Source organism: Halichoerus grypus, chromosome 8 (genome assembly GCF_964656455.1).
Source record: "Halichoerus grypus chromosome 8, mHalGry1.hap1.1, whole genome shotgun sequence".
Taxonomy (NCBI): Eukaryota; Metazoa; Chordata; class Mammalia; order Carnivora; family Phocidae; genus Halichoerus; species Halichoerus grypus.
The window spans coordinates 247,516-260,143 of record NC_135719.1 but is presented as its reverse complement, the minus strand read 5'-3'; the positions used below and the strand labels follow the sequence as shown (position 1 = coordinate 260,143).

At 54.1% G+C, this 12,628-nt stretch overlaps 1 protein-coding gene across 4 annotated transcripts; it reads left to right on the top strand.

Moving 5' to 3' along the window:
- Positions 1-1,550: 1,550 nt before the first annotated feature.
- PSMA4 (proteasome 20S subunit alpha 4) lies at positions 1,551-10,985 on the top strand. Of its 4 annotated transcripts, none has more exons than XM_078078770.1 (10): positions 1,555-1,573; positions 4,716-4,782; positions 5,531-5,556; positions 5,784-5,826; positions 6,231-6,393; positions 7,568-7,645; positions 7,952-8,040; positions 8,505-8,635; positions 9,368-9,491; positions 10,601-10,985. In XM_078078770.1, exons 3-10 carry the CDS (start codon positions 5,554-5,556, stop codon positions 10,753-10,755), a joined length of 786 nt encoding a protein of 261 aa, XP_077934896.1. In that variant the 5' UTR covers positions 1,555-1,573; positions 4,716-4,782; positions 5,531-5,553; the 3' UTR covers positions 10,756-10,985. The 4 variants fall into 4 exon arrangements, with proteins under 4 accessions (XP_077934897.1, XP_077934896.1, XP_035923526.1 ...); XM_036067633.2 differs by lacking the exon at positions 1,555-1,573 and adding an exon at positions 3,221-3,368; XM_078078771.1 differs by lacking the exon at positions 4,716-4,782 and having other exon boundaries at positions 1,551-1,573.
- Positions 10,986-12,628: the final 1,643 nt, after the last annotated feature.

Here is a 12,628-nt window from a genome sequence, read left to right as displayed (position 1 = left end):
AGTTTGAGCCCCACACTGGGTGAAGAGATTACTAAAAATAAACAAACTTAAAAAAAAACCCCACCCACATCTTTGGTGGCATAAATTAAATAGTATTTATCTCCTGTTCTTAGCTCCATGCCAGGCCCCTAGCACACCCGTAATAAACTGCTGGAATGAATGCATTTCTACAAGAGTCAGTCTCTGGTCCTTGCAACCACTGAGGAGAAAACCCATTTCTAGATTTGGGGATCAGTGCCCTATGCACAGCAAAGACTGCTCTTGCAAGTGGTTTTTTCTGTCCGGGCTCTTATCCCCTCCAGGCTGCAGAAGAACCTTACTTTCTGGCATTCTTATCCTTAATCCCTCCAACCTACGTCCATCCTTTTAAAGGCAGATAAAAACTCTAGGTGTGTATATTGCTGTGTGACAATTTAACCAAAAACTTAGTGGCTTAAATCTCAATCACTAGTGTCTCATGGATTCTGCAGGTATAAATTCAGACAGTGGGACAGCTGGTCTCTGCTCCACAAATGCTTGGGCCCCCGTTGGGAGCTGATTTGGGGGTTGGGGTAAACTCAGTGACTGAAGACTAAAACTACCGGCAGCAATCTTCACTCACGTATCAGGCAGGGGATGCCGGGACCTCGTCTGAGCTGGTGGCAGAACACCTCTCCATGTTCTAAGAACGACCATCCCAGGAGGACAAGACATCTATCATCTATCGTCTATCATCTTTTATGACCAACCGCTGGAAGTCATACAGTGTTAACTTCTATTGTTGTCACAGGCCCACCCAGATTCAAGGCAAGGGGACACAGGGCTCTGAATGGGAAGCAGCCACACCACATTGTGAAAGGAACACGTGGGATGGGACACCGTGAGGCCTCATCATCCTAAAACATCACTTTAGTGCTCCCCGTGACCTACAGAAAAAAAAATTCTGGCATTGAAGGCATCTTACAAATTGGCCTCAAATGCCTTTCCTCCTTTACTTCCTTTGTTGTCTCCTTCATTCTGATCAAGCTCAACTGCTCTGTCACCCAAACTAGTCAAACTCATTCTTCCTTCTGCCCTTTTTCTCACCCAATCGCTCTTCTGTCGACCTGAGATTCTGCCTCTCACATAACTCTTAGTTATCGCTTGCCTAATTCTGAAGAATGAACTGAGGCGGCAGGGATCCTCGGAGATTCCGAGTTACACTTGGGCCTGAGGATGCACAGCGGCCCATTGGGGTGGGGCCCTCTGCCATCTTGCCTGGCTCACCTCCTTGTATGCCCGGGAAGCAGGAATGACTGGGGAGGTCTCAAAATACAGCTCATTCCCAGACCACCTCTTCTTCAGAGTCCAGATCCCCCAGGAGTAATTTTTCACCCAACATGAAGAGGACAGAGTCCCTGCCCTCTAGGCCTCTCCGTGGAGGAGAGACCCCATAGTAACCCAGATCTCCTCAACCTTGCAACCCAAGGCAACTTAAACCATGAACAGCAGGTGGTTGACAGAGGGACCGAAGCCGCAGGGAAAAGGGTGGAGGGACGGATAGCGAGCAGACACCGAACAGTGTCAGCCAAGCTAAATGCTGTGCGCCTTGCTGGTAGGTATGGCCCTAACTCGGGCGGGCGGATGAGGAAAGAGGCTGAGACCAGGCATGAGCTCTGTCCCCGTCGAGCCCGGTCGTGGCCTGAGCGGGGGGCGGGGCGCTCGTGAGCCCCGTCCTGGCCTGAGCGGCGGGGGGGGGGGCTCGTGAGCCCCGTCCTGGCCTGAACTGGGGTGGGGGGGCCCCCGTCTTGGCCTGAGCGGGGGGGGGGGGCTCGTGAGCCCCGTCCTGGCCTGAGCGGCGGGGAGGGGGGCTCGTGAGCCCCGTCCTGGCCTGAACTGGGGTGGGGGGGCCCCCGTCTTGGCCTGAGCGGGGGTGGGGGGGCTCGTGAGCCCCGTCCTGGCCTGAGCGGGGGTGGGGGGGCTCGTGAGCCGCGTCCTGGCCTGAGCGGGGGTGGGGGGGCTCGTGAGCCCCGTCCTGGCCTGAGCGGCGGGGGGGGGGGTGGGGGGGCCCCCGTCTTGGCCTGAGCGGGGGTGGGGGGGCTCGTGAGCCGCGTCCTGGCCTGAGCGGGGGTGGGGGGCTCGTGAGCCGCGTCCTGGCCTGAGCGGGGGTGGGGGAGGCTCGTGAGCCCCGTCCTGGCCTGAGCGGGGGTGGGGGGGCTCGTGAGCCGCGTCCTGGCCTGAGCGGGGGTGGGGGGCTCGTGAGCCGCGTCCTGGCCTGAGCGGGGGTGGGGGGCTCGTGAGCCGCGTCCTGGCCTGAGCGGGGGTGGGGGAGGCTCGTGAGCCGCGTCCTGGCCTGAGCGGGGGTGGGGGGGCTCGTGAGCCGCGTCCTGGCCTGAGCGGGGGTGGGGGGGCTCGTGAGCCCCGTCCTGGCCTGAGCGGGGGTGGGGGGGCTCGTGAGCCGCGTCCTGGCCTGAGCGGGGGTGGGGGGCTCGTGAGCCGCGTCCTGGCCTGAGCGGGGGTGGGGGAGGCTCGTGAGTCCCGTCTTGGCCTGAGCGGGGGTGGGGGGCTCGTGAGCCGCGTCCTGGCCTGAGCGGGGGTGGGGGGGCTCGTGAGCCCCGTCCTGGCCTGAGCGGCGGTGGGGGGGCTCGTGAGCCCCGTCCTGGCCTGAGCGGGGGTGGGGGAGGCTCGTGAGCCCCGTCTTGGCCTGAACTGGGGTGGGGGGGCCCCCGTCTTGGCCTGAGCGGCGGTGGGGGGGCTCGTGAGCCCCGTCCTGGCCTGAGCGGGGGTGGGGGGGCTCGTGAGCCGCGTCCTGGCCTGAGCGGGGGTGGGGGGGCTCGTGAGCCCCGTCCTAGCTTGCTCTGTGTGTCCGCAGTAAGAGCGGAGGGCAGGTTCAAGAAGGGAGACGCGGAGGCGGGAAGCCGGCTCGTCTGATGAGCAGTTAACAGGCCCGCACGACTGCTAGTGTGACCTTCCACACGCAGCACACGGAGTGTGCTGGGAAGCAGCAGAGGAAGTGCCCGGGGGCCAGCACGGGTCACAGGGTCCGCGCGGGAGGACGGCGCGCTGGGCGGTGCCGGCCCCTCCCGGAGCACAGCGTCCTGGCCCGGGACCCTTCCGGCCCGAGGGTGCGCGGCCGCCAGGGGCCGGGGGTCTCCAGGCGCCGACCCCGCACACACCCCCGGCCGGCGGCTGACCGCACGGATGTACAAGACAGTAATGCCGGCTCCCGCTCGGGTCGCCAGCTCTGGCCCCGCCCCCGGACTTCCGGGCCCGCGGCGGCCCCGCCCCCGTGCTCTGCGCACGCGCGAGCGCCATATTGACAGCGGGTGCTCGGTAGTGGTCGTGGCGGCTAGTTTTCTTCCTCGAGGAAAGTCTCGGTTTAGGTCTCCACTCTTCCCTGTGTCCCGCAGGTAAGCCTTTGCCCCTGGGCGCCCGCGGAAGCTTGGCCGCCCTCCCCGCGGGCAGGGGTCGTGAGCGTCGCGGGAGAGCGGTCTCGGCCTGCAGCCGCCACCAAGGCACCCTAGGTGCCATGACTCTGCACCCGCTTCCTCGGCGACAGGCCGGCCGTCGTGGGGCTCGCCTGCCGGGGCGCGCGTCCGGGTCGGCTCGGGGGTCCGGCGCGCTCGTCGGGGCCGGGTCCCGGGTCCGAGCTGGGATCTAGCGCGCACGTCGGGGCCGGGGGCCGAGGCCGGGGGCCGGGTCCGGGCTGGGATCTAGCGCGCACGTCGGGACCGGGGCTGGGTTCAAGCTTGGATCTAGCGCGCACGTCGGGGCCGGGTCCCGGGTCCGAGCTGGGATCTAGGGCGCACGTCGGGGTCGGGTCCCGGGTCCCGGGTCCGGGCTGGGATCTAGCGCGCAAGTCGGGGCCGGGGCTGGGGTCCGAGCTTGGGTCTCGTGCTCTCATCGGAGCCAGGGCTGGGGTCCAAGCTGGGATCTAGCGCGCACGTCGGGGCCGGGGGTCCGGCCTTGGACGGGGCGGGGCAGGGGTCCAAGCTTGGATCTAGCGCTCACGTCGGGGTTGGGGACCGGGCACGGGATTGGGCGCGCACATCTGGGTCGCAGCTGGGGTCGGGGTTTTGGCGAGCACGTCTGGGCGGGGCCCGGGTCCGAGCTGGGACCTAGCGCACAGGTCAGGTGCCGGGCCTGGGATGGGGCGGGGTTGGGGATCAATCACGTCCGGGTCTGGGCTGGGCTCGGGGCATCGGGCTCGTGCGTCCAGGTCGGGGCTTGGGTTGGTTTGGTGCGCACGTCGGGGCTGGGGCCTGGGTCTGGGGCCAGGGTCCGGTCGCACAGGCGGGATGGAGGCGTCTCTTGGGAGGGTCGGTATCGGAAAGTTGCCCCGCTGGAACTGCACCCGAGGTGCGCAGCGGGGCTTGTGCTCAGGGCCATCCTTACCTTTTCCCTGCCTGTTGTAAGGGCCTCCTAACTGGTTACTTTTTCTTCATTCTCTCTTCAGCCAGTGATCTTACTAACGGTCATTCAGCTCCTGTGGCTCTTTGGCCCACAGTCTTTCCGTGGAGCCCATTGCTTGAGAGAGAAAATTCGCAGTTCTTGGGGCGGGAGGCCCTTCAGGGTTGGGGTCTGAGCTTGGATCCCCAGCTTACCTCTCCAGGCTTAATTCCCGGTATTCTGGGATTTAGGAAAATGGGCTTTGCAGTCTGAAGTTTGGCATTTACACTAAATCATGCTGAGCCCCAATGTTGACTTTTGTAGGAATAGTAATGATGAACTAAGATTACCCCCCGTACCTCCTCTAGGTTGGGACTTCGTATCACTCTGGAGAAAGCCTCAGTCTCTTAACTTGGCATTCAAGGCTTTGCGCGGGTCTGTATACTTACTAAGCTCTCTAGCTTCTTCAGATTTTTTTAACTTTAGCAATTTGTCTCTCGCATTTTAGCTGTCCTGTCCCAGTGCCTTTGAGCAGGCTCTTCTTCCTGCCCGGGCTGCTCTCCCATTCTCCCTTCCTCTACTGTTCCCCTTAGGCCTAATGGCTCCCAGCCTTATTTCTGCCTCTCCCATCTCTAATTTGAACTTTTTTTTTTTGTATTTGTTTCTTAAAAAATACTTTCTTGATTTTTTTTAAAGTTTATTTATTTGCGAGAGAGTGAGAGCGCCCACATGTGAGTGGGGAGGAGGGGCAGAGGGAGGGAGAGAAAATCCCAAGTGAACTCCATGCCAAGCATGGAGCCTGACATGGGGCTGGATCCCAGGACCCTGAGATCATGATGTGAAACCAAGAGTCAGACGCCCAGTCGACTGTACCACCCAGGCACCCCTGCTTTCTTGATTTTTCCCCATCCCTCTTCCCACTCTACCCCTGGCGTCTCTGTTTCCCCATTGCTTTATAACTGTGTGTGTCTGCCTCCCTCACCTGAACACCAGACTGTAAGCTCTGCAGGGAAGGGATTGCTGTTCCCCGTTGTGCTATTCCAGCATCTGGGCTAGTGCCTGGTCTATCATAAATGTTAGATGAGTGCAGGGAGTGAACCAAACAGATTTTTTTTTTAAGTCAGGAAATGCTCCTTAAATTGTAGATCATCGTTTTAATAATGATCTTACTTTCTTTTTACAGGAATTTTATAAAGTTCAGAAAACATGGTGAGTAGAGACGCATGCCAGTAAGCTGTTGCCTGATAAATCCTATTGCTTGTACCTATGGACTAGCATGAGAAAATTGGAATGGAGGGAAGAAGAGCTGGCACGGTGTCCTCTTCCTTACCAGCTTCCTCCCTCACACTGAGCTTTGCATGCCAGGATGTTTTATAAGATGAATAGTGGACTTACTTCTGGTGGGTAGGAATCACTTGCCTGTTTTTCCTTTGCAGTCTCGAAGATATGACTCCAGGACAACCATATTTTCTCCAGAAGGTAAAATGGAAATTGTTTAAACCATCTCAAATTAAAAAATGTCTTTAAATTAGAGTTTGACTTAAAGGGGAAAAAAAAATCTACAGACTTTTTTTTTTCTTTTTTTAAGTTTTATTATTTAAGTAATCTCTACACCCCACACGGGGCTCAAACCCACAACCCTGAGATCAGGAGTCCCATGCTCTACTGACTGAGCCAGCCAGGTGGCCCTACACACAAACTTTTTTTTTTTTAATCCTTGCTGAGTTGTTTATGCTTTTTGTACTTTGGACTGATTCTGGTCACCGGGTTGGTTAGGAGCCTCCTCGAGGGTAAAAGTGGGGCTCTCGTGTGTGTCCTGCCAGTGGCGTTGCTGACTGCCGTGGGGGCCCTGGTGCTGCTTACTCACTGCTTGTGTCCTGTAGGTCGCCTGTACCAGGTGGAATATGCCATGGAAGCTATTGGACACGCAGGCACCTGCTTGGGCATTTTAGCAAATGACGGTGTTTTGCTTGCAGCAGAGAGACGCAACATCCACAAGCTTCTTGATGAAGTCTTTTTTTCTGAAAAAATTTATAAACTGAATGAGTAAGTGAGATCTTCGGGAGGGGAGTGTAAAAATGTCTCACGTCCTCACGTAGTGACATCGCACGTATTTCGGGAGGGCTATTCCATGTGACATGGTACTTGAAGTGAACAGTTTTTATCTCTGAGAATTTTTGCTTCTAATTTATCTTGTTTGAAACCTTGAGGTCCAGGACCATGTGTTACCCTTTTTAAGCACAGAGCCCCGTGCTTAAACTACACCTGCGTTGTGTAGTGATAGGAGCCCGGGCTTGGTAGTCACTCAGATTTGGGTGAATTTAGAAGCCGTGTGACCCTACACTGGTTATTTAATGTCTCTGGGTCTCAGCCTACTGGAGTAGTTATGGCAGTTTAGTGAAATAAAATAAATAGAAATAAACTAGCACAGTGTCTGGCTTGTAGCAGGCCCTCAAAGCATTGTTCAGAATGGCTACTCAGGAATTCTGTGGAATTATACTGACTTTTACCAAACCACAGGCCTCCCAGAGGTGTAGGGGCAGTTCAGCCGAGCCCTGTGCCCTTGGTGAGGTTTCTGTGACAGTGGGGTGTGTGGGACTTTGTAGCTAGCAGAGAGCAGGGCTTCCTGATTGGACCGTCCCCTAAGCGATGGGCCAGGTACCAGGCTTTTCTGATGGGCTTGTCCGAAGGAGTGCTGTCCCCTCCACGGCGTCACTGTCTCAGGCTTGCCAGGCAGGACAGAAGCTGTTGAGTCTGTGGGAGACCCAGGGCAGACCAGGGGACGAGGGCAAAGAAAGAAGTGCACCCCTCGTGTGAGCCTAGCCCTGGGCTTCTAGGCAGGCTTAGAAAAGACCCTTCCCGTGGGTGACCTCCCCTTCACCTCCATCAAGCCAGGCCCCAGGAGGGAGGAGGGCACAGAGGAACCTGTCTTCCTGTCTGGTAAGACCTCTGTTGCCTTTGTTGATGAATCTTGGGATTTCCTTTAGCTTCTTTGTGTTATTCTCTTGCCCCGTTCACAGGGTGGTGATGGTAAACACATCTGTTGAGGAACTTATGGGTGCATTTGTTTATTTTTCATGTGGAATGACATCAAGTTGAAAGTCTATAAAGATGAAACTTCTGTCATTTCTGTAGTGGCTTTGGAGCAAGGGTGGTGCGTTTCTAACTGAACTCACAAACCTCTCCCTGCTTACCGATCAATGTCTTTCTTTTCCTCAAGGGACATGGCCTGCAGCGTGGCAGGTATCACTTCTGATGCTAACGTTCTCACTAATGAACTGAGGCTCATTGCTCAAAGGTATGGTCATAAACAGCATCACTGAAGATACGTACGTTAGTTTCGATGTTTCTAAGAAGTCATTTTTGCAAAGATCAGAGTCATTAAAAAATGTATTAATTGAAAATTAAAGTTTTCTTAAACCAAAGTTTAACATGTTACTTCCTTTAAGGATATTAGGGTGTGGCCGTGCTCTCCTCCCCTCTTCAAATCACAGGTGGCTGTTAGATTGTCCCTGTGGCACAGATTTATTTTCAGAGGGTATTTTGCTTAGGGTGTATCTGTGTTTTAGAGAAAACTACTAATATGCCAATTTCTTTATCGTAGGTATTTATTACAGTATCAGGAACCAATTCCTTGTGAGCAGTTGGTCACAGCACTGTGTGATATCAAACAAGCTTATACACAGTTCGGAGGTACTGAATTTTTTGGACATTGTATTCCAAAAAGTTAAACCATTTTATGGATAATAATCTTTTTGAGATGGTAAAAAGAAGTTGAAAATGAAATAAAACACTTTTCATAAATCTCTGCTTCCTGAATTAACTGGCTTCCGCTGTGTAGATTGTCATATGTTTTATTAATAGACTGCAGGAAGGCCATAATGCCATTTTCAAATCTGGAAACAAATTGGTTTTTACATAATAATGAAATTCAGCGCTGGTCCTCTGTGTCTTTATTCCCTTTCCTGGCTCTGTCCAAATCCTAGAGACGAAAGTGGGATTTTGGCTGGAGCTTATCTGTGGTGTTCAGAAAACAAAGCAGTTTATGAATGCTTCACTTCAGAGAAACCTGTAGTCTCCCTCATGGGCTCAGGGAAGCGTGGTGATACTGAATTCAGACTGCTGACATGTTTGGCTGTTTGTTGTTGCTGTTAAAGGAAAACGTCCCTTTGGTGTTTCGTTGCTGTACATCGGCTGGGATAAGCACTATGGCTTTCAGCTCTACCAGAGTGACCCGAGTGGGAATTACGGAGGATGGAAAGCCACATGCATTGGAAACAACAGTGCTGTGAGTATTTTTATGCTGCTATGAAATTGAGCAAAAGATCTGAGAACCACCATGATTTTCAAGTGGCCACGAGTATAAACAATTCTAAAATAGCTGCCACAACCTTAATGTGATAGGAAGACATCTTGGATTTCTGCTGGTAACGAAGTTGCAAGCACTGCTCATACTCCTGGGGCTCACTGTCTACGTTTATAATGAAAGGAAATGCTAATTTTCAGTGAGAAGTGTGGAAATAGACGTAGTTATTTTTCACATCCTAGTTCTCAGACCCCTTGACTTCTGTCACGGACCCCTTGCAGGTCTGAAGAGGTCCAGGTTGCAGACCCCATTCATAGAGCATCAACAACCCCCTTGTCACCCCATCCCGTGTCTCCCCTCCCTGCCATCAGAATTGTGTGTGTTGGTTATAATGCCCACAGTGATTTCAGCCGTTATTCTTCTGACCAATCCATATTCCGAAAAAGTGCAGGAATTTTTTTTTTTTTAAAGATTTTATTTATTTCTTTGAGAGAGAGAATGAGAGAGAGAGAGAGAGAGCACATGAGATGGGGGAGGGTCAGAGGGAGAAGCAGGCTCCTCGCCGAGCAGGGAGCCCGATGCGGGACTCGATCCCAGGACTCCAGGATCATGACCTGAGCCGAAGGCAGTGGCTTAACCAGCTGAGCCACCCAGGCGCTCAAAGTGCAGGAATTTAAAGGAAATTCTTAGTTGATTCTCCTTTATGTCTTACAGGCAGCTGTGTCAATGTTAAAACAGGACTACAAAGAAGGAGAAATGACTTTGAAGTCCGCACTGGCTTTAGCTATCAAAGTCCTAAATAAGACCATGGATGTGAGTAAACTGTCTGCTGAAAAAGGTAATTGGGGTTCACTCCTAATTGGCTCACTTGAGTGAGAGAAGCTGTTGTCCCCCTTCCGTTTGGCTGCTGTGTTCGGCCCTAACGTGTTGTCCGAGTCCATTGAAACAGCAGCCTTATGAATTGAGCGGCCTTATACCTGTTTCCCAAGTGAGGGTGCTAGGCCTTAGTGAGGTTCAGTGCCTTGACCGTAATCCCACCCTACGTTCTGAGCGTCAGGACTTGGGCCTGAATGTTCTTATTGTTCATAGTTAGAGATCTGAGCCGCGCTACCTTTAGTTAATAATTGTCTGATTGGCTTCTCGACAGCCCTGACTGTGTGTGTGTATACACATGGTAATATGCGTGTGGTTATGCGTTTATCCGCGTGCTGTAGTGTATCTGAGGGATGACATACGCATGAGTTGTTATAGCCTCTGTTCTTTTGAATCCACCGATCTCTTAGGTTATCCCATGTTTGCAATTTTAAATACTTTATTTAAGTTATATGATCATATAAAACAACATTTCTAAATAAGGTTTTCAAAAATTGTGGTCAGTTAATGGATCGATTTAGTTTAGGATAATTTAGCTCCTGGTGTTCCTTAGAAAACACAGTCGACTTGCAGACTGTCCTGTCTTGTACTTCTCCCTAATTTCAAGGAGGCAGTACTCTGTTTCCCCTGCTCAAAAAATTCCTTTTCCTTTGGTATTAGTTTACCAGTTGTCTGTGGTCATAGAAGCTGCTTTCATGCCTTTGTTTTGAAGAGCTTTCGAAGTCCGTGAAAAAGGCATGTGAGGTGACTGCGCCTTCAGGGGCCCCCACGAGGACATGGAGGTTCCTTCTGGTCCTCGCAGCCAATGGCAGGCCAGCTAGAGCCAGGGGTTGGTGTGCTTTTTGCAGGAAAGTGACAGACTGGCGAGTCGGAGGTTGGGATGGGTGAGAGAGACACGTAAGTAGGAGTGTCGCTAGGAGGTGACAGGATGGAAGGTCGTCTTCACTGTCGGAGTAGCTGTGAGCCGCACGCAGCACCAAGCCTGGGAGCGTGGGGAGCCTGGGCTCCAGGGGGAGCTGGGACTGTTGTTTGCCCGGTGTGCCCGCCCCGTAACGTGCGTGTGCTCCCTTGCAGTGGAGATTGCCACCCTAACAAGAGAGAACGGGAAGACGGCCATCAGAGTCCTCAAACAGAAAGAAGTGGAGCAGCTGATCAAAAACCACGAGGAGGAAGAAGCGAAAGCCGAGCGGGAGAAGAAAGAAAAAGAGCAGAAAGAGAAGGATAAATAGAAGGAGAACCCAGGGCTTTTGTAGCTCACGTGGGGCCATTTCAGTGTCCTCGCCATCCTTCTTTCCACCCTGAGAAAGCCCTCACTCGTTCTCGCTTGTGTGGGGAGACGCGGGTGGCGCCAACTGCCTCGGGTCCTTGCCGTCTCTGTCCACTTGAATCCTGTAACGGCGATGATTGGTCGTGGGCGCCCTCGTCCCTCCTTGTTTTGGGTAATAAAACTTGGAAAGAATGGAGGTGGTGAAGGAAGAGAGTGCCTGTGGCAGGAATCGCCGATGGCCCCGGGATCAGTAAGGGCCACGGTCTCCCCGTGAGTTAGGTGCCCCATGGCGGCCCTCGTGCTTCCTGTCCGTGAGCTGTCGCAGTCGGCGTGGTGCTCGCTTCGTAAAAAGAAGGGTGGGGATTGCGCGCTCAGGCTTTCCCTTGCTGTTGTCCCCCTTCTGTCTGGAGCAGACTAGAGCTGTCCTCTTCTCGGTGTCTGGCAGGGTAGACTCCAGGGACGCAGGGGCCCCTGTCCTGTCCTCGGTGTTGATGGGTTCACACTGGACTGGAAGTGTGTGTGCATGCCTGCATGTACGTGCACGTCCATGAGTAGTTAACGACACATGGAAGGCCTAACTAAGTGAAACCCTATGTACCCACCACCCCGCTTCGGAAACAGCACTTTTGAAGCCCCCTGGGTGTCCCTTTCCCACGTCTTCCTGTCTACGATGCTTACACTCTGGTTTCCTGTCCCCCGTTCCTCTCACTAAGGCGGGTGGGCGACCCGGCTCCGTCCACAGGGATCTGTCTGAGGATGAAGGTGAGGGCCAGGCCAGGCCGGAGCTGGGGCGGGGGTGTGAGCAAGGCAGGCTGAGGATGCTGCCGCTGAGACAGGCCGCCCACAGCCCAAGCTGAGACGTCATGGTCAAGCGGAAGAGTGGAACCAAAGAGAATAGATTTGACTAGAGGGAGCTCCGCTGCTGAGTCTGGCTGTCATTATGATTGAGTCAGTCCCCTTTGCCAGAAGATGTAGGGCTGCGCTCTGTCGAGTGTGGGCCCAGCCTGCTGCAGGACCATGTGGGAGTCGGCCCTCCTGTGCCCCACAGCCTGGGTGCGGGAGACGCCAAAGCTCCCCAGGTGATTCTCAAACTTGGAGACGCATTAGAAACACGCGGAGCTTGGTAGCACGTCTGGGTCGCAGGGGTGTGTGCGTGCCCGCCCCACTGCTCGTGTTCTGCCCAGGTCTGTTTTCAAGCCCCTTTGACAGAGTGCTTTTTTAATCCAAGTGTCCTTTTCCCAGTACAGCTGGTTGCCGTTACTCCTAGTAGCTGTGTTCTGTGGAATCGTCACGAACACTGAGCGAATACTGATCCGTGGCTCGGGGGGATTGAATACCAGGCCAGGTTCCTGAGAGCCTCTGGCCACATTTTGCTCAACCGATCAATGTGTGACCTTGTTTGCTGTGTGTTTCTGTTTAAAGACATCTTATTTAACGTGTGCTGGTAACTCATTAATCTTGAGCTCATGGCCAACAACGGTGACCCGCCGAAACAGAGTTAGTCTGACACACACATCTCGGTCTGGAGGGGCACTAGCCAGCACCTCTGCCCTGAGCTTAGGCGGAATCACAAAGATGTGAAAAATAGGCACAAAACAGACCGAAAGAAGAACGCTGTTGACGGTATGGGCTGAAACGAGGAGGCAGGGTTCCGCTCTGATCCTGGCTGGGAGCGTGCGCACCTGCGCCCGTCCACAGGGACCACGAAGGCCCCGTCCGTGTTGGCTTGGGGCTGGCTACAAGCAAATTTGCAAACACAGAATCTGAATGGTGAGGGTCGGCTGCACGTGGTCACGTGACCCTTCGGGTCTCGCTCTGCACGGAAGTGGAGGTAG